This window comes from Paramormyrops kingsleyae, chromosome 24 (genome assembly GCF_048594095.1).
Source record: "Paramormyrops kingsleyae isolate MSU_618 chromosome 24, PKINGS_0.4, whole genome shotgun sequence".
NCBI classification, from domain to species: Eukaryota; Metazoa; Chordata; class Actinopteri; order Osteoglossiformes; family Mormyridae; genus Paramormyrops; species Paramormyrops kingsleyae.
The window spans coordinates 4,878,554-4,898,254 of NC_132820.1; the positions used below are offsets into that span (position 1 = coordinate 4,878,554).

General features: G+C 47.3%; 1 protein-coding gene across 1 annotated transcript; it reads left to right on the top strand.

The window, feature by feature from the left end:
• Positions 1 to 305: 305 nt before the first annotated feature.
• LOC111850559 (RING finger protein 145-like) lies at positions 306 to 19,081 on the top strand. The gene is made up of 11 exons (XM_023824559.2): positions 306 to 475; positions 4,419 to 4,630; positions 10,119 to 10,227; positions 11,142 to 11,233; positions 12,701 to 12,936; positions 13,716 to 13,891; positions 14,046 to 14,186; positions 15,098 to 15,280; positions 15,744 to 15,891; positions 16,619 to 16,975; positions 17,363 to 19,081. The coding sequence occupies exons 2-11, from the start codon at positions 4,447 to 4,449 to the stop codon at positions 17,738 to 17,740; spliced, it is 2,004 nt and encodes a 667-aa protein (XP_023680327.2). The 5' UTR covers positions 306 to 475; positions 4,419 to 4,446; the 3' UTR covers positions 17,741 to 19,081.
• Positions 19,082 to 19,701: the final 620 nt, after the last annotated feature.

Below are 19,701 nucleotides of genomic sequence, written 5' to 3' on the forward strand. Positions count from 1 at the left end.
TTTGTCACACATCTATTGCTGTTTTTAAAGCAGTCCTTCAGACTATACATTATAACATTTCTAGCAGTGTGCTATGCAATGTTGTCATCATTACAGGTAAAAAAACTTTATGATTTCCAGTAAAATAAAAGCCATGTCTCTCCATAATATATTTTTTGGGGGGACAACGTAACCAGCTGTCAATTCCGTGTTTGCTTTTATACTTTAGTAGGCGAATCACCCACGCCTAAGGAAAGCATATTTGTCTGCGACAATCCAACGAGGACGTAGATATACATCCCTTTAATAGCCGGAGGTCGCGCATGCTCAGTAGGAACCTTAGCGCTTCTAATGGCTGCTGGATGACAAGGGGAGGTAGCCCGTTGTTCTGCGTCTCCGTGGGCAGCCTAAATACCGCCAGGACCGAAAACAGTCGACTTAAAATGGTTGATTTCCGACTGGAGATGCAACGTGAGTCTGAAGTAAACGGAGTAAAGTAAGTGCTATTCACGGAAATCGACTTTATTTCTGACAGTTTTAGGTTACGGTTAGGAGGGAGTAGCTAGATGTATCGTATAGCATTGTTTGGTTTTTACACGGCTGTCTCGGTAAGCACGTAGGAAAAATAGACGACGCTAGGTACGCTTTACTTTTTTAGGCAGTGTAGCGGAATCTTCTGAAATAGATGTTGTGGTCGTGCATACACGTTTCGTGGGATTTCTGGCTCATAAATTATGGGCTGCGCGTTCGCTGCCTCTGTGCAGTTAATCTCAGGTTTACGAAGATGATCCGAAACATTTGGCTGCGCATGAAGTTGATGGAGTTTCCGTCGCTCTTGTGGCTAATTTCCTCCTGTTTGCGTGCGCAAACGGCTTTCGCTGCAGTGATGAGTTCCTTAATGGTAATATTAAAAGCGGACTAGCTGCCGCTTCCCCCCGCCTAGTCCCCGCAAAGCGGCTAGCGTGGGAGTGGAGCGGTAGCGCGCGTGTTAATAGGGCTCCTACAGGCGCGGGGTTACTGCAGTTCACGGCGGGGCGGCGCATGCGCGCTCGTGCTCGCCAGTCCGTCCTGCCGCGCGCCGCACTCTGCGTCGCCGTGACACCTCCGCGGTCGCCATCCGTAGCCTTCATTATAGTTACATAATGTCAGTGTTAAGAAGAAAAAAAAACACACAAGCAGAGCCATTGATTTCTCCTTTTTCAATTTAACTGCTAATTAGTGCTGCGTCGTTAGCGTGACTTTCATATAGTCCTGTTTTTTTAAAAACACTTTAAAAAACCCAAGCTTAAGGTGCATGTTATGTACATGCGGTGCACGCGCTTCATATAGATGATGAATGTCACTAACGATCGTACCACGAACAGGGGCTTTAAAGTTGTGTGTGAAGAGGTGCATGCTTGAGGCAGCGGGGCTCAGTAACGTGCCAGAAATCTGTATAATTTTAGCATCCCTAATTTGATGGCGAAGGTTATTTGTAGGGTTGATTTAACAGCACATAACTGATAAATTCATTTTTCAGAACTAGCAGTTGTAATCTGTGTAAAATCTTCATTCTCAGAATTATCTATTGTTTTTTTTCTTCTTCTAACATTACGGTTTTCAGGAGGGGTGCAACAGATCACAAAACATCAGTTTTGAGTAACGGGTCGGATAATTTTTCGGATTAGCTAAAAAAGAAACTCATGCAGTTTTTCTTTCCGTATATCACTTAAAGAACACTTAAAGCAATGAACTTTTAACATGCCCCGTTCACGTGAACACACTATTGCTTCGTCTGCATCTTTTCATCGCAACTCTGCATCGCATTTTCTTACTGTCTTGTTACCTCGAGATGACGACTTATTTTTCTCGTCATCTCAACATGGACAGATATGTTTTCTCGAGATCACTAATTGTTTTCTGGATCGCAAAATGAAATTTGTAATTCGACGTGCAAATAGCATTTGTCAGAAGAATGGGGAAGTGGATTCCTCTGAAAATGCCAAGACTAATGCTATTGAATCTGGGCAGTTTTTTATTGCATTACTATTGAAAATCTAACCCCCTCCCATGTGGGAATTTTCCCTCATTGTGAGAAATGCATTTTAAACCTCCCAGTGCATGTCCTCTGTGGAGTTCCATAGCATTGGGATTTAGGGAATTATTACTTTAAAAAGTAATGGGCAACGAAACTGGATTTTTCACTATTATGATAAACTTCGCAATTAATCCGCTGTTCGCAAACGTGCCGAACTATGGGGGTGGATCCATATAGATTACAGATGAACTACAGCCTGTTACACCGTTTGTTTTCAAAGGAGGATTTTTGGCAAACACCATTGTCGGTAGTTTATGCATTGTTTTTCTGTTGGTCCACTTGAATACTATTTAAAACTTGCTCACAGATTACAGGTCTCTCATTTAAAATGAACTTTGATTTTCAGAATTCAGGTAAATGTGGAAATGGCATCTTAAATTGGGGCAAAAGCTCATTTGCATAGTGTTTCTCTTGGAAACAGAAATGTAGTCACTGAAGGCCATTTTTCTATGATGAAATGGGGACAAATTCCAAACACCGGGAGGAGTTAAAATGCTTGAATTCTTGTCGTGTCCTTGTTTGGAGAATTAGAGTGGAGGGGTCATCAGCAGATTCCTCTACCGTGGCTTTTGCCCGGGTCACGTCTGCCTGACTGAGTCGAAAGTGATGAAGTAAACGGGGGAGTGTTACTATCACTGCTTTCTGTTGGCAACTTTGAGACACAGAGGAACTGATCTGAGAACAGGTGTCCCTCTAAGCGGTGTATTAATCGAAGGAAGGCGTTGATGATCTAATTCATATGGGCATAGTTTCTCATCTTAGATGTTCCAACACACACACACACACAGCCACCAGCGATCATATTGTACCCTAGTCTGTGCCACGGTAGTACCAAAGAGGGCTGGCCAATATATCAATAAAATATCATATCGTGATTAGGGTTGCAAAGGGGTGGAAAATTTCTGGAAACGTAGCAGGCCTTTCCGTCACATGGGTGGTTAAGCTGGGGAATTCTGGAAATATTCCAAGTTGGAAACTTTGCATGCGAATTAACGGGAACAAGTGGGAATTAACAGGAAAATTCCCAGAATTTTGCGTCACTAATTGTGATTATGAACATTCATATCATCATCAAGTTAAATGTTGTATCATGATATAGCGCAAACACTTGTTTTCTTGCATAATTTTATACACATTCCATCAAGGCATGAGTCTGTCTGTGTAATTAATCATTAAAAATGTCACGCTCTGTAACTATCAGTAAAGCAATTTAGTAAACACTATTTTCTGCGTATGCATTTTAAAAGAAATATTGATATTGTGACCATCTCTGAATATATTGCGATATCATTATGAGGGCATATTGCCCAGCATTAGTACGAAAGCTCGGGTATCCAGCGTGAGGACGGAAGTTCATCAGGACATACCTCGATCATCGTAGGGAAGAAGTGAAATGTACTGCATAACACAAGATACCATATGATACAGTGCACACTGTGTGTATGTGCAGCATTATTAGTTAGAAATGTGCCATCACAAGACTGGCAGTGCTGTCGGGTTATTTTGGTTTGTGGTACATGCTGCACGTGGTAAAATACATCTAATGTCCAGTGGGTCTGCTTCAGATGTCTCTCGATAAATATTAAGGCTTGGATGGGACGTTACGTGATGGGACGCCAGTGCGGTGGGACGTCGACGCGGTGGGACGTCGACGCGGTGGGACGTTACGCGATGAGACGCCAGTGCGGTGGGACGTCGACGCGGTGGAACGTTACGCGGTGGGTCGCCGACGCGATGGGACACCAGTGCAGTGGGACGTCGACGCGGTGGGTCGCCGACGCGATGGGACACCAGTGCAGTGGGACGCCGACGTGGTGGGACGCCAGTGCGGTGGGACGCCAGTGCGGTGGGACGCCAGTGCGGTGGGTCGCCGACGCGATGGGACGCCAGTGCGGTGGGACGTCGACGCGGTGGGTCGCCGACGCGATGGGACACCAGTGCGGTGGGACGTCGACGCGGTGGGACGCCAGTGCGGTGGGACGTCGACGCGGTGGGACGCCAGTGCGGTGGGACGTCGACGCGGTGGGACGCCAGTGCTGTGGGACGTCGACGCGGTGGGACGCCAGTGCGGTGGGACGCCAGTGCGGTGGATAACTGCACTAAGCTTGCTGCCTCTCTGTTGTCCCTGGCTCCCTTAGAAGCAGTTGCATCATTTTTGGCTTGTATCTAATCTATCCTTAAAACCTGACTGACGAGCGCCCCCCCCCCCCCATAGAGATCTCTTTCCTGTAAAGCAGCTGTTTTTGTTTCACTCTCGGTAATCCCCCACCGTCTCGGCCCCAGACAGCCTTTCAAACTGCGTGCTCCAGGATAGGTCCTCATGACCTGCCGCCTCTCTCCCTCTCTCCCTCACCCTCCCCAGTTAGTGTTTAGCGCCGCGACCCTCAGCCATGGTGCTGAAAGAGAAGCTGGAGGCGGTGCTGAACGTAGGCCTGCGGGTGCCCAGCATCATGCTGCTGGAGGTGCTCTACAGGTGGGATGTCAGCTCTTTCTTCCAGAAGATCCAGCGGAGCAGTCTCAACAACAACCCCCTCTTCCAGTACAAGTACCTGGCTCTCTACCTGCACTATGTAGGTCAGTATCAACCCCCCCCCCCAATTTCAACCGGTCGCTTAACTGTTGATTGATTACCATGTGGAATGTTTCTTAATTACACTGCAGAATCACAAGGAGAGTGCCTGCCACATAACTTATTTTATTTGTTTTCATTTTTTTCTATTTATTTGTACATTTACATTTTTCTTTGCTTTTATGTTCAATTTAATATTCTACTTGTGGTGTTTTCTGTATTTATTTTATATTCTATTCCTCTTATTTTTCTGTATTTGTATCCTCCTTGACTTTTCCTCCCAGTTTTGTCGTACCTTGTGCTTTGCCTGTAAAGGTATTTATTCATTCATAGTCTGTAGCTCGACTTTGGATTCAGCTTGTTGGGATATCACAGGACTGACGTTAAATGTATTTCTGTTCATGAGATGTAGAGCCGGACTGGTGTTGATGTTCTGGATATGGCCTGTTCTGTGCTGCCCAGATTATCTGACTTAAAGGTGCGCGGTCTATGAGCAAAATGTCCTGTGGCAGGAGTCGTTCGACAGAGGTTTTGCCCGTTGAGTTGATGGGTTTGACTTTAACGTTCGAAGGGAACTCTGGATATCAGACTGTCTTGTGTTGTGTTGAGTAACGCTGTTGTAGTGCAGAAGTAATGAGACGATGGATTTTCGAACCTGTGGAACTGTCGCTTAACATGGAACGTCGAGGTTGGACCTCCTGTGGTATCTGGCTTCAAAGACCCGCACTTGCACATCACCTTCCGTGATTTCAAGTTAATATAAAACTTGAAAAGTATTTTCTGTAAAATACGGCTGGTTTACTTTGGAGAGGACTTTTGTGTGATTAACCTCCTGAGACCCTATGTCCTCATATAAGGACATCATTTTTAGTTTAAAACTATTAATTGTTCAAAAAAATAATGTTTGGTTTTTATGATTATGAGGTAATACTAATCCCAAATAGCTAAAGGAAATAAAACATTCATACCAAACAAAAGCCTTGGACTCAGGAGGTTAAGATGGACATAGACCAGTGTCGGGTCCTCTCTTCTTCGACTTCCCCATCTCAGAGTGCAATCACGGAGCTGCCTGCGTTAGACCCGCCCCTTTGGTCACGTGACACTGATCTGGGAGGGGGGATACAGTGAATCTATTATGGGAAAGGTGAAACTTTTATCTGTTAAATGCCCCCTCTCAAGTTGATTCATCAGGGTCATCATCTTGCTTTTTTGTTTTTAGAGGAAGTGACGACCAGTTAGCGTAGGTTCTGTTCCTGCTTTTCTAAATCATCTGCCTCTTAATTTGGCTATAAATGGTGTGGTTGTGTTAGTTTGGTGCTTCACTTTCTCTCTCTCTCTGTGTGTGTGTGTGTGTGTGTGTGTGTGTGTGTGTGTGTTCTGTCCTCCAGCCATGCTTACTGCGATGGTTCTCCACGCTGTAATATCTGGGGTCGCATTCTGAATGGGGAGGCTGATCCATGCGATCTCCAGTAACGCATCCCATGCCGTACTCTGACCTCATGGCTTATTTACAAAGGGCACGTGCGTTCGTGTGCGGCTCGGCTCATTCAGCCGCCCGACCCTCCCCCATCTCCCTGCGGGGGCGGGGCGGTCTGTGAGATAACGGGCGGGGGGGGCAGGCAGAGTGCCCAGAGTCGGATTCCACCGACTAAATCAGTCAGAGATAATCCAATGCCCTCCCCTCTATCCTGGAGAGTGGGATAATAATCTCCGGTGTTTTCTTAAAGGGCAGCAGCGAATTTCTGCTTGCTGACATCAGTGTTTACCTGCTTGTCACACTGCATAAGGCGCTAGCCCTAGTCCTGCATGCTGCACTCATGGGTGTTTTACTTGCACAAATAATGTTCTGTGGGCAGAAGGAAGAATGAGTGGTTATCTCTCTGAACCAATCAGATTGTAGAGGAGGTGTATCCAAGCAACTAGAGGAGGTGGGACTAACCAATCAGATGACTTGGTCCCAGCTCTGGTTGCTTTTTTATGCTGTATGTGTGTGGCATTATGTTTTAGTACCACTGCAGTGGGCATTTGAAATTTTATTATATTATGTGTACAGGGACAAGGCATCCACCTTCTCTACAATCTGATTGGTTATCTCTCTGAACCAATCATTTTTCCTTCTGCCCCCAGAACATTTTTGTGTAAGTAAAACTCCCACGAGCGCCTGCTGTCCTGTATATATATTTTTCCCCTCGTAATCTCTCTGCACCAAAGTTTGCCGTTTTAATTATATCAATGGGGAATTTAGATATTGCTAATTAAGACTTGGTAATTGGGTACCTTGCAACAGCCTCAGAACTGCGGCGGAACCCTTGGCGTCCGTGCTCTGGAGGGCAGGGCGTTCACTATGGGACAGAGAGCACTGGGATTTTACATGAGGACCATTGAATCGGAGGGACTGTGTCGTCGCTGCATGGCTGTCCCCTGGGTCTCGTTTACAGTTGTTTAGCATTTGTCCAAAGCAGCGTTCATGCTTCCGGGGATAGTCGGCCCGGGGATTTGACTCCGCAACCCTCTGAGCTACACGCTGCCAGATGACAGTGTTGCTAGATGTGAGCAGACTGAGGTGCAGACAGTTTTATTGCCCTGCCCATTATCGGCCAGTTTTCCTTACTGGTTGAGTAAGTACATAGTGTTATTTTTCTGAAATGTAACACTTCTAGAGCAGTGTGTCCCAACCCGGCACACATTTTTGCTCCCTCCCAGTTATTTGCCTGGACAGGCCACATTTTTGCTCCCTCCCAGGAGCTGTGTCCCCGAGGACTGGATTGGGAAACTCTTCTGGAGCTATGGGGTTGGGGGGGTTGTGTTTGCCCTGCGTTCAGCCTCAGGCAGGTGTGTCTGGGCCTCGGTGGCAGCCCTGCCTGGACTCGGGCTTGAATCTTGCCGCTGACAGCTCTGAGCGAATCGGACGATCGGTTCTGTGACGTATCGCTGTTGAGGCCGGTTGCCAGTTTGTCAGCAGTGTGGTTAGCATGGTTTATTTTTGCTTCGGTCTGCATCATGTCGCTGTTTGTAGTTATCAACTACCGACTTCTGCTCAGTCTCTTCCACTACGAAACTGACTGGCAGATGTTTCCTAGAAAAACCCACGCTAGTAGGCTTATGACTGTGCATCAGCAATATAGACGGCTCAGGACAATGCAAATAACTGAAAGTCTATGTACTAATATCTACGCCTTTTCTTGCGGCGGTTTTTTTATCAGCTGGGCCTCCGTAGTTGGGGGCCTTTTAATGTCAGTGTCGGTTTACGGGTAACGTTGGAGGGGATTTCAGATGCGTGCGTGGGTTGCCAGAGATGCTGTGGGATTGTGTGCACGCGCACTGTATGTGCGACCAGCAGCTAGCAGATTATTATTATTCGTTCTTCTTGAAAGAGAACATGCTCTTTATTTAATGTGGAGTCGCGGCTCAGGTCGCCTACGTGTCGGCGGGAGTTTCCGTAAAGCGAAGAGGCGGCTGAACGCGGAGGGAGGTTTTACGCGGCGTGAGACTCCGCTGCCACGTGCACCGTGGTGTCTCGTGCGAGCTGCCCGGTGCCCTGGGGGTGGCCTGCGTGCACACGCTGGCATAAGGGACAGTGTGACATTCTGGGAGAGCCGTGTTGGCAATAGTCAACTAGCTCCAGTTTCTCCCCAGGACGCTATCTTACGTCACTCCAGAAGATTCTCTGGGCTGATCATACTCCCCGTTCTCATTGTGACTTTTTCCATAACTGAATGTAGGGCGTGCTCGTCATAAATGGTGGTTTTTTTTCCCCCCCCCCATAACTGGGCAAATCCAGCGTTATGAATGCGACGTTTAGACTCATATTGCCCAACAAAATGCCTCGGAGCATTGGGCAAGCTTGGAGTCCAGGAGCCATTTTGCTTATTTCTTTGTGTGTCCGACTGGGTTGGATGTGCAGGGCAGTTCCCAGGTTACGAACGAGATTTGTTCCCGAAGTCTCTAAGTTAGCAGAGTATTTAAGTAAATAAGTCGGGGGAAAAAAAGTAACGCATAATAATAATCACTGTGAGGACTCTGTGACTGTGACTCTGTGACTGTGACTCTTTATGCTCAATTGGTTGGTTGAAACAAAATCCCGGTCTGGACTTTTTCTCTCTGGACCTGAATTACCCGACTGTGATGATAATTTTCTTATATAGTAAAAATAAAAGTAAATGCAGTACTCAGTACTTTAGTAGCGCTGAAACCACGTAATGTTTACACAGGCATCCCAAAGTAATGTGCAGGTTCCTTATTAGGGATTATCGTGTGTAACCTGAATTATTAATATAAGAGGCTTTATGGCTGTTGGTAAGTACAAGTCGGGGGTCCTGAACATGGGGGTTGTCTCTAGACAGATCCTTAACATTCATATGTTAAGTTACATGCTAGAAATGCTTGGTGTTTCATCAGCGTGTCGGGAGTGACGGCAAGCGCACCTTCGCACGGAATTCCCCGACTTTGAAAGCCAGCTTAGTTTCGAGCCCAAGTCTTTATCACTTTGATGTATTAGACCGGGTCAACTTTAAACACAGGCAGCTGAAATCGCTGATTAGATGTGGCGTAACGGAGAGAGCACATTTCACAACCTCTGCCGTTTCGTGCGTCTCGGTGACGATTAGCTTAGCATTCCTGAGATCGCCGAGGTCACCGAGCAGCGTCGCGGGTCTTCATGTCACGACAGTGTCCTCGGGTGAAGGAGGAAGCTCCTCCTCGTCCTGGAGTGACCTCTTAGCCTGGGGACCTTACTGTTCAGTGGCACTTCCCCATTTAGTCTTGACCTGCTCATTGACTTGAGATTAATAAAAAAAAGAAACAGGAAAAAAAAGCCCACAACTATAAACGTCGGTTTCAGAACGGAGCGTGGTGTTCAGATTAATACAAACGAGAAGACAAGATGCCTCCAGTGGACGTGATTTTTCTTGTCGTGCATTCAGGTTAGCTGTTGCAGTTTCGGCGGGATCATCCAGAGCTGGATGTGTGAGGTGTTTTAATGGGGTGTCATATGAAGTCAATGGAGCAATCATCTATATATAGGAATCTGAAGCTATTCGTACTACAGCTGCTCGCAGAGAAGTGCTGACTCATCGCATATTTTGTGCACTGAAGCTTGGTGCTTCGGCTGCGCCCAGATTGGACGGTGCAGTCACGCCCGGTTTCATGCCAGGTTTTGCGCACCTGTTTCCATTACCTTATTCACCTGACGCTTAATGGCATCCGAACGCCAATCCTGTCCAGCCAAACTGCAACGCAGGCAGCTCTGCTCAGCTAGCAAGCTCACTTACAGCAGGGGTTTGTAATGTCATAATAGCAGCGCTTAAATTTATTTCAATATTGTGCTCCTCTCTTTCGTTTGTGAGCCTGGGGTATGTTCTCGCGAGTTTGTTGTTCGACAAGGATCATTTCCTTCCCTGCAATGTGCTGTAACTGTGTACTTACTCGCATCTGTTGCCGCTAGCGACGGTGTGTTTATGACCTCACAGTGGGGTATATGAACTTGTTTTGCAGGCTACATCCTAAGTCTAGTTCTTCTGACGCTCCCTCGACAGCACCTGGTCCGGCTCTACCTGTACGTCCTCACAGCCCTGCTCCTCTTTGCTGGACATCAGGTCTCCAGGTAATGAAAACTCTTGACCTCGGATGTCCTCAGGAGGGGCCTGGTTCTGTCTGTCCTCAGAAGTTCGGCTTCTATAATGACCCGGATGTGTCTGTCCTCCCCACCTCATCAAAAGGCTATTCGGCGCTTTACTGAATGATATGGCCTGGGGGAGGGGGGGGGGGTGTGCTGGAGCCTTTTTGGATCTTCAGGGCAGATGCAAAGGAATCTGCGTCTGCGATATGTGAGGGAGGGATGGATGGATGGACGAACGGGTGTGACTTTGGTTTTGTCCCTTAACCTGTGCATAAAATAACCTTTAATGGGCGTGTGAGTCTCTCCTGCAAAGCTGAATGCCTCCGGAAGGTCACACTTCATGATGATGCAAGATGACAGTCACTGATATTCGGCAGAGCGAGTGCAGCACCCTGTGATGCGCAGTGCTCCCTGTGATGCGCAGTGCTCCCTGTGATGCGCAGTGCTCCCTGTGATGCGCAGTGCTCCCTGTGATGCGCAGTGCGCCCCACACCTGCTCTCCGATTTTCACGTCCTGATCCCCTGAATGCCCTTTTTTTTCCATCCTCCTCGCATTCTGCAAAATTCCGCATCACTAATGACGGATACGTACTTTGTCCCCTGAGGACATCTGCAGGTGCTGGGTTCAGTGATTTTAGTTGATCATTTAGAACAGATGTTCGGCCAGGAGAAGATGTGAACTGTGTTCAGTCTCAAACTCAGAGAGAAATTCCAATGTTATATCTGTCGCATGCTTGTTTATGGGATATGACAACCAACCGTCTGCATCACTTATGAAACTGTATCAGAGGGAACAGTGGAACCTTAAAGTCGTGTGATTTCTTAATTGTGACAGGGCATGTTACACGGCAACCATTGGTGTTGCCATAGAGATCTTACCATGGCGACGTCTGTTTCAGGGACTATGTTCGCAGCGAACTGGATTCTGGGTACGAGGGACCGCTGTACCTGGAGCCGCTGTCCATGAACAGGTTCATCACGGCTCTGATTGGTGAGCTCGCACCTTTTAAATATGTTCCCCAAGGAGCCCCCCCCCCCCCCCCGGATGTTTTGAATGATACCAGAGAAACAAGGTTCAGCTACCAAGAGTTTAATATAAACGAGGATACTATATTGTAAAAATGGGAACCAGACCTACATTTTGACAACGCCGTGCGGGTCTTTCTCCTGACGTGAGGTTTGGATAACACTCACTGCTGCTGAGTCAAAATGACAGGTCATCACCCTCCCGCTGGCTCTGGTCTCATTTCGGTCCTGGGGCGAGGTGACAGGGTATGACACGCTTTGCTGCGCCGCGATCTCCGACCCGCGGTTGCGTGACGCAGAAAGAACACGGCTCAGTTTGCTTTGAATGGTATGCAAAGTGTCTTTCATTCACTGTTCGGCCCTGTCTACACTTGGTTTTGCAATGCATTTTGGGTGATGGGATTGCAAGTTGACTTCGCCAAATACAAGTATCAAACGACCACCAAGGCGCCTTGGGATCCGATCGCTCAAACCACTTGCCGATGTGGTCTGGGACACACTCCACCACATATCTTTAGTAGCGTAATCGCCATTGTGGTCTGACGAATCCCCGACAAGCACTTCACAATAACGGTGTGCGGAGCACCAACGAAATCTGAGCACGAGCAGTCGGCTGGAAACCTTGGAGACGCCTGGCAGACGCAGGTGTAGACGGCCATGTGTCTCAGCTGTTCACTTGCGATCCGATCGCCCAAGACGCATTTTTTTAATACGAAGTGTAAACTAGGCCAGTAAACGTTCACACTGAAAGTCAGTCATCTTACCGGCTGCTGACTTGTTATCCGCTCGGTATCCATGGCGCCAGGCTTCTCTCTATGGGTGGTCACTCACTGCCACTTTCCCCAAACATAGGAATTCTCTTCCTCCAGTCGCTCTGTGGCTGTTCTTTACTTTGCACGTTTTAAATCTGACATAAACACTTTCCTGTTTAATGGATATTGCTCTCTCTCTACTGCTTGATCCTTTTCTTCTTTCCCTTCTTTTAACCTTGGGTTTGTGAAAGACACTATATCAGTGTAACATTATTATTATTATTTTGTTTTGTCATTTAATACTGAATGATTGATTTTTATAATTCTATCCCTCTTTGGGGAGTTTCATGTAGTTTCCACTAGTTATATTATTGTTTTATTTATTTTTTGCATGCCGTACAAACTAATCCGCTTCATGATAAATGGTCTTCCCTTGTATTGGTTTACCCATAGTTAGTTAGCGACAGAATTTGGTGTATTTGTATGCCATAAACAACAAGATTTAAAGCAGGGTGTAACGACCAAATCCCCACCCTGTGCTACTGAAACGCTGTATTGCAAGTATGTCTTGGGTCTGGTCTCCTGTGCTTGGACGGTCCTCGCTGGTGCCGTGGGGCTCATCGGGAGGGGTGGTGCTTCCCGTCAGATCCCGCGGTCTGACCTCTCGCCCGGCTCCGCAGGTCAGCTAGTGGTCTGCACACTCTGCTCCTGCGTCATGCAGACCAAGCAGATCTGGCTCTTCTCGGCCCACCTGCTCCCCCTGGTGGCCCGACTGTGCCTCGTCCCCCTGGAGACCATCGTCTTCATCAATCGCTTCGCCATGATCTTCACGGGCCTGGAGGTGCTATACTTCTTGGCCTCCAACCTGCTGGTGCCGTACAATCTGGCCAAGACGGCCTACCGGGAGCTGGTGCAGGTCAGAGCATTTCCATGTCATGTGGTTATTTATTTGTGCAGAAAGTTCTAGAAAGTTATGAGGTGCAATAACCCCGAATGATGATTGGTCAGCTCAGATGTTTGAGAATTCTATACAAGCAGTCCTAGTCCAGTGCTGCCTTTCCCAAAACCTTTGTAGCACTACGATTATCGTAACTTCGGACGCAAGGCAATTCAAAGTGTTTTACAAAGGCAGAAATACGCATTTAAGTAAGGCATTAAAATTACATTTGAAAGGCAAAATAAAAAAAACAGAAACCTAATTGTGACTATATATGACTAAACTGATGTAATTTAATGAAAAGCAGACCATAATGTTTTAAGTCCTATTTAAATGAGGTAGCAGTCTGAGCAGAGAGAGAATTCTCTCACAAATTAGGTCTTCGGGCCCCAGACGTCTTAAGATCCGAGTTACAGCCCAGCATATGTACCAAAAAATTAATGGAAATGATAATGGTTAGGTATAAATATTCTTAGATTTTGATGCTGTGGTTACTATGTCATAAAACAGTGTAAGCATGCAGTTCCTGGACGCTCTGTATTAAAATGTGTCCCAGCTTTGATCAGGCTTGGAAAAAATTCTGCGTTTGGCCCTCACCCATTCCGGAATTAGGCCTATGTTCTCCACGTGTGGTTTCTGCTCAGCTTGCCAAAGACTTACTCCCATCTATGCTGTAATTTTAATTCCTTCCTCAGTGATTTTCCTCTAAGCCATCACTGGCTTTGCCTGTTACAGTTGGCTTTTATCGCCCCCTGCAGGTGGTGGAGGTCTATGGGTTACTAGCACTTGGGATGTCCCTGTGGAATCAGCTGGTCCTGCCGGTCCTCTTTATGTGCTTCTGGCTGGTGCTGTTCGCCCTGCAGATATATACCTACTTCAGCACCCGTGACCAGCCCACCTCACGCGAGAGGCTGCTATTCCTCTTCCTCACCAGGTGGGGGCGCTGCTGAGTCGTCGACGTCTACTCTTAATTTTCGGGAACATTATGTGAACACTATGTAAATATGCAAGATTTGCCTGGTTGCTTGCTGTGATGGAGCTATTGCTAATCCTGTTGTCCTGTTCCCTACTTCTCCTCCACATCTCAGCATCGCAGAGTGCTGCAGCACCCCCTATTCTCTACTCGGCCTGGTCTTCACCGTATCGTTTGTGGCACTGGGTGTCCTCACACTCTGCAAGTTCTACCTGCAGGGTTACCGTGCATTCATGAACGACAACACCATGCACCGGTGAGCGGGGGGGAGTCGGTCTGTCCGTCCGTCCGTCTGTCCGTCCATACCACCTGTCACATGACTGGGGGCTGCTTTACGATTTGCCTGTTTTCATCTCCGTCGGCTTAATGTTCTCCCTGTGGTGGGAACAAGGGTAAACGGTACTGTTAGGGGGGAGGAGATGAGAGTAGAATTATTGTAAACCGCAAACCATACTTGGCCTGCTTGGTTTTATGGTACAGTTTTGTGATCTGTCCTTTTGTTTTGGTAGAATGAGATGCTTGTGACATTTTTGTTTTTTGGGAAACTGTCATCGACAGACCACTAGGACTCTTTCTGCCTAATGGCTTGGTTTTGCTTGTGTCTGAAATGTAATATTGTAATATTTTATGTATATTTTATTGTAATATTTTGTAGTATCTTAAGCTCTCGTCTCTGTTTATTGTGGTGTTTTGGGGGTGTGAGGGTTTGTTGTAGGATTTAGGTAGGAAATGTGTTGTGATTTTTGGGGGGTTGGGCTTTGTCCCTCTCAGACTGGCCGTCCTCCTGTGGTCTTTGTCCCTCTCAAGACTGGCCGTCCTCCTTTGGTCTTTGTCCCTCTCAGACTGGCCGCCCTCCTGTGGTCTTTGTCCCTCTCAGACTGGCCGCCCTCCTGTGGTCTTTGTCCCTCTCAGACTGGCCGCCCTCCTGTGGTCTTTGTCCCTCTCAGACTGGTCGCCCTCCTGTGGTCTTTGTCCCTCTCAGACTGGTCGCCCTCCTGTGGTCTTTGTCCCTCTCAGACTGGCCGCCCTCCTGTGGTCTTTGTCCCTCTCAGACTGGCCTCCCTCCTGTGGTCTTTGTCCCTCTCAGACTGGCCGCCCTCTTGTGGTCTTTGTCCCTCTCAGTTTTTCCTCTGGTTTATGTCTCCCTGAACTTCCCTGCTGCCCCAGGGGAATGACGGAAGGCATCACGCTGCTAATCCTGGCCGTTCAGACGGGTCTGATCGAGCTGCAGGTCATCCACCGGGCCTTCCTCCTCAGCATCATCCTCTTCATTGTGGTGGCGTCTATTTTACAGTCCATGCTGGATATCGCTGACCCCATCGTGCTGGCACTGGGGGCTTCCAGGGACAAGTAAGCCAGCTTCCGGCACCTTCTGCCATATCTGAGGTTTTTTACCCGTAAAATAATCTGTCTTTGTAGTTCCGCAAAGATGAGACAATTAAGGTTCTGGGTAGTCCAGAGCTAATATATGCAGTGTAACTCGTACAAATTAATGTTCATTTCCTGACACTGTGCCCTTTTGGAAATGGGATGATGTGTTAACAGGATGATTAAAATGTTTAAGCTGTCCCTCCAGCTGAGGACGAATTTCTGATTTACGGGGTGGTTTGGGAAAGCTCTTTTTTTTTTCAGGGTGGTTCGGGGAACCTCATTCAAGAGGAGCTATCTGATTGGCCATTGAACTCATTCACTGGCCAATCAGTGGTAGTGCTTCTTATGAATATAAATGAGTTTTCCTGAACCACCCTGTAAAACGAACATTTGCGCATTAACCGGTGCTTCATCCTCTCATCACTTCCTCTTCCTGTTCCAGGAGTCTCTGGAAGCACTTCCGGGCAGTGAGCCTGTGTCTCTTCCTGCTGGTCTTCCCAGCCTACATGTCCTACATGATCTGCCAGTTCTTCCACATGGACTTCTGGCTCCTAATCATCATCTCGTCTAGCATCCTCACCTCCCTGCAGGTCTGCGTCACATTCGGGGGGGAGGTCATACGCGCATGTACACATCACAGCCCTTCGGAAATCTACAGGGGTCGCGGGGGTATTCTGTAATAATATGTGCTAGTAGTGGGAGGCATTAGGTGTTTGAAATCCATCGTCTTGGTTTTGCGCCGATAGCGAAGGTAATTCTACCCTGTTTCCATTTCAAAACCTTTGTTATTCTGTCATTGCTAAATACTGCTACAGTCACCCAGGGAAAGGTCATTCAATACAGTGGAATGTTTTTTTTTAGGCTAACGCCAGTTAAGTGAGTGACAATGGGTGTTTCTCAATATGCGTACCTGTGCTTTCACGTACCCGTTTCACGTCGTCTTCCATTGCCGAAGCCCAATTCCGATATTAGTAGCAGACGTACAGAACATGATTTAAAAAAAAAATAAAAAATCCCCGGATGTCGTTCTCGCCCCACCCCAAATATCAAGAATACTTCGGATGCATCCTCGTCAAACGAGACCAATCCCATAATGCATTGTGCCCAACGTTTGTCCTTGGGAGGCAAGTTGGCGAGATCGCTTTTGGCGAGACCACAGATGCGATCTTTGCGTTGAGAAGCACCCAGTTATTTGTATGAATTTGTTTTTGGTCTCATGCCTTTGGCACTTTGACCAACGACCTCTGAGTTATGAGTCTGTCTCTCACCACTGTGCTACTAACAAGACAGGACTTGACAGGAGTGTGTTGCCTGTAGGTTTTGGGTACGCTGTTGATCTACGTGCTGTTCATGGTGGAGGAGTTCCGCAAGGAGCCGGTGGAGAACATGGACGACGTCATCTACTACGTCAACGGCACCTACAGGCTGCTGGAGTTCCTGGTGGCCCTGTGCGTGGTGGCCTACGGCGTCTCCGAGACGGTCTTCGGCGAGTGGACCGTCATGGGCTCCACCATCATCTTCGTCCACTCCTACTACAACGTGTGGCTGCGTGCACAGCTGGGATGGCAGAGCTTCCTGCTGCGCAGGGACGCCGTCAATAAGATCAAGAGCATGCCCATCGCCACCAGCCAGCAGCTGGAGCAGCACAACGACATCTGTGCCATCTGCTACCAGGTGGGGGCGCCCTACGACACACTCGCTTCCTCAATCAACACGTTCTGTAGTTCCCTGTCAGCTCCAAGACTCCCAATAAGCTGTAGAACATAACTAATGTGTATAACAACCTATTGCTGCAATTATTTTTTTAACGGAAGGAATAATACACAATTTCAATATTAAATTATGCTAATTTTCGTGTCTTAAGAAGTAGAAGCCAATAATAGCTTGTAATGGGGGTGGTTTAAATCCCATTGTCTTTGGAATGAATTCACTTCGTCGTGCCTTTGAGCAGGACCGCAAGCCCCCAGTTGGTCCAGGGATTAATACTCTGCTAAATAAACGTAATAAAATCATCGTAGTAATACGGAAGTGTTGATGTCTGTACGTCTCTCTGTGCCATAGGACATGAGATCGGCAGTCATCACGCCCTGCAGCCACATCTTCCACGCCGGATGCCTGAAGAAGTGGCTGTATGTGCAGGAGACCTGCCCACTCTGCCACAGCCCGCTGAAGAGCCAATCGCAGCCAGCCGCTGCAAGCCCGGCCGCGCAGGACGCGCTGGAGCCAGCCAATCAGAATCAGCGGGAGGCGGGGCAGGCGAGCCCGCCTGCCGACGTCGCCGAAAGGCAGGGGGAGACTTTAGACGGGGTGGACGCTGATCTGGAATCAGATGGGAGTTCGCAGGTGTCCGCAGAGCCTGAGCAGGATGTGCCACAGAATGGGCCTCATGCCAGCGCACGTCTTGAGCCTACGCCCGGCGTCGTGCAGGCTGGACAGTAGTCAGGAATGTAACGTGGCCGCCAGTACTATTAACATGGGCCAACGATTAAGATCTCTGCTGTACGGCTTCCTGGTAGATGCTAACCTCTCTCACCATGTCTGTTGAGCCTCTCTGGGCTTTGTGTCCATTCAAACTGTGCTCATCAGCCTCACCCCTAACATCTGGGTCATATTTACATGTCGGGTTGCGGTTCCTTCATGCTAAAGTGTGGATTTGAGAGCGTGCCAGGTTCCAAATCCGTTCGTTTCAATGTGAAGCAGCCCCGTCGATTTCAATATTTATTTTAACAAAAGTGGGCTAATCTGTTTTTCTCTGTCCATTGCCGCTGTCATCTAGGCTTTAGACATTTTCACTTCACCCAGAGCCATCCACGCATTTTCAGGCTCTTCTCACAGTGTTGTGCTGAAAGCCACGCCCACCCAAGCCACGCCCGCCGCTACAGGTTCCCTCGCGGATATCTGGTTGGTCAAAGTTACGGCTGTTGAAAGGAAGGTGTCGCTTGAAGGGCCATATAGAACAGCTTGTAGGACGGGGGTAAACTTCAGTTAACCTGAAACGGTGACGGCAGTTGATGTACAAGCTTTAAGCACGCTCAAACTAGCACGCTGTCTGTTGCGGTAGTTGTATGATTTTATTTTCTTTTTTCCTTTTTGACAATATAGCCCCTGCTCTAGTATTAAGCAAATGCGTATGCACTAATGTTGGTAATAGCAATGCTCCAAAGTCTGTCTTTGTCACATACCAAATATTTTTGGTTTGTATGAGGAAAATGAAACTACAGATGTGTGTGCGTGCGTATATACGCCCATACACATGTATATACACGCATATATCCTAAAAAGGGGTTTTGATATCCAGTACTTGCTGCATCGGGCGATGTGAAGTGGAGTGGAGCTCGAATGAGCACTTCAATCCGAATTAGTGTGAAGAGCTCGCTCCCATGGATTCGGAGCTGGTGCAAGCAGAGTAAACGGCAAGCGAATTTACAGTATTATTTGGCATTTTGCATCTGTGACAATGAATACACGAATTGTATGAACGCACTGTGTAAATGCCACTTTCGTTATTTTGTAGCAACTTGATAGCTTTTGCACACTTTCTTAACGGAAACGTAAAATAGCTATGTGTATAAATTTTACATTTTTTTTATCTTTAGCATTTGTAATGTGGCGTTGACTTTTTTTTTTTCTTTTAAGAGACTAATCCACGTTTTTGGATACAAATGAAGATGAAACGTGCTCTGTGAATGCTGGAGTTTTTCAGTTGTGGTCAATAAAATGATATTGATGTCTCATTTTTATGACTGAATGTATTAAAACAAAATAAACATTGAAACCTTGTATTTTACTCTCGTTATTTGCCTTGTGCTTGTCAGCCGTTCATGCAACTTCAACGCATGGACCACATTACGGTGTTAATCAGCCTGCTAATTAATGCGGATGGTATTTTGCTGTCGTCAGCTGGGGCACCTTTTTGCGGAATTTGGATGGGAATCTTGGTAAATTCGCGTAGGTAGACAGCTGTAATGTTATGTAAGTAACATTTCCCTTTAAATCCCGAACACTAATAATGTAGTATCAAGCCCTGTTACTAATGAGCTCACTTATGTCTCACTATGTAACGTGTCATTTCGTTTTAAGGGGTAATGAAAACTGGGCTATCACTGCTGGACTAAACCATATAGCCACATAGCCAGGAAAAGCTGAAAACGCCGTGCATTTGGGCTACGCCACTTTAAACGCGACCGTGTTTTGTCTGGAGTTTAAGCGCGCGCTCCCGGCCCTGACGTCACGCGATACATACAGGTACCGTAATGCGTTTTAAGCTCTCTTTTTTTTTGTTTTCTTAAGCCCTTTTCCTGGACCGCTTTTACAGTGAAAACCACAAGGTGAAAACCACACTGCTGTGAGTTATTTACCGACGGCAGCAGATAATATATTCCGTGCTGCGAGCTGATTAG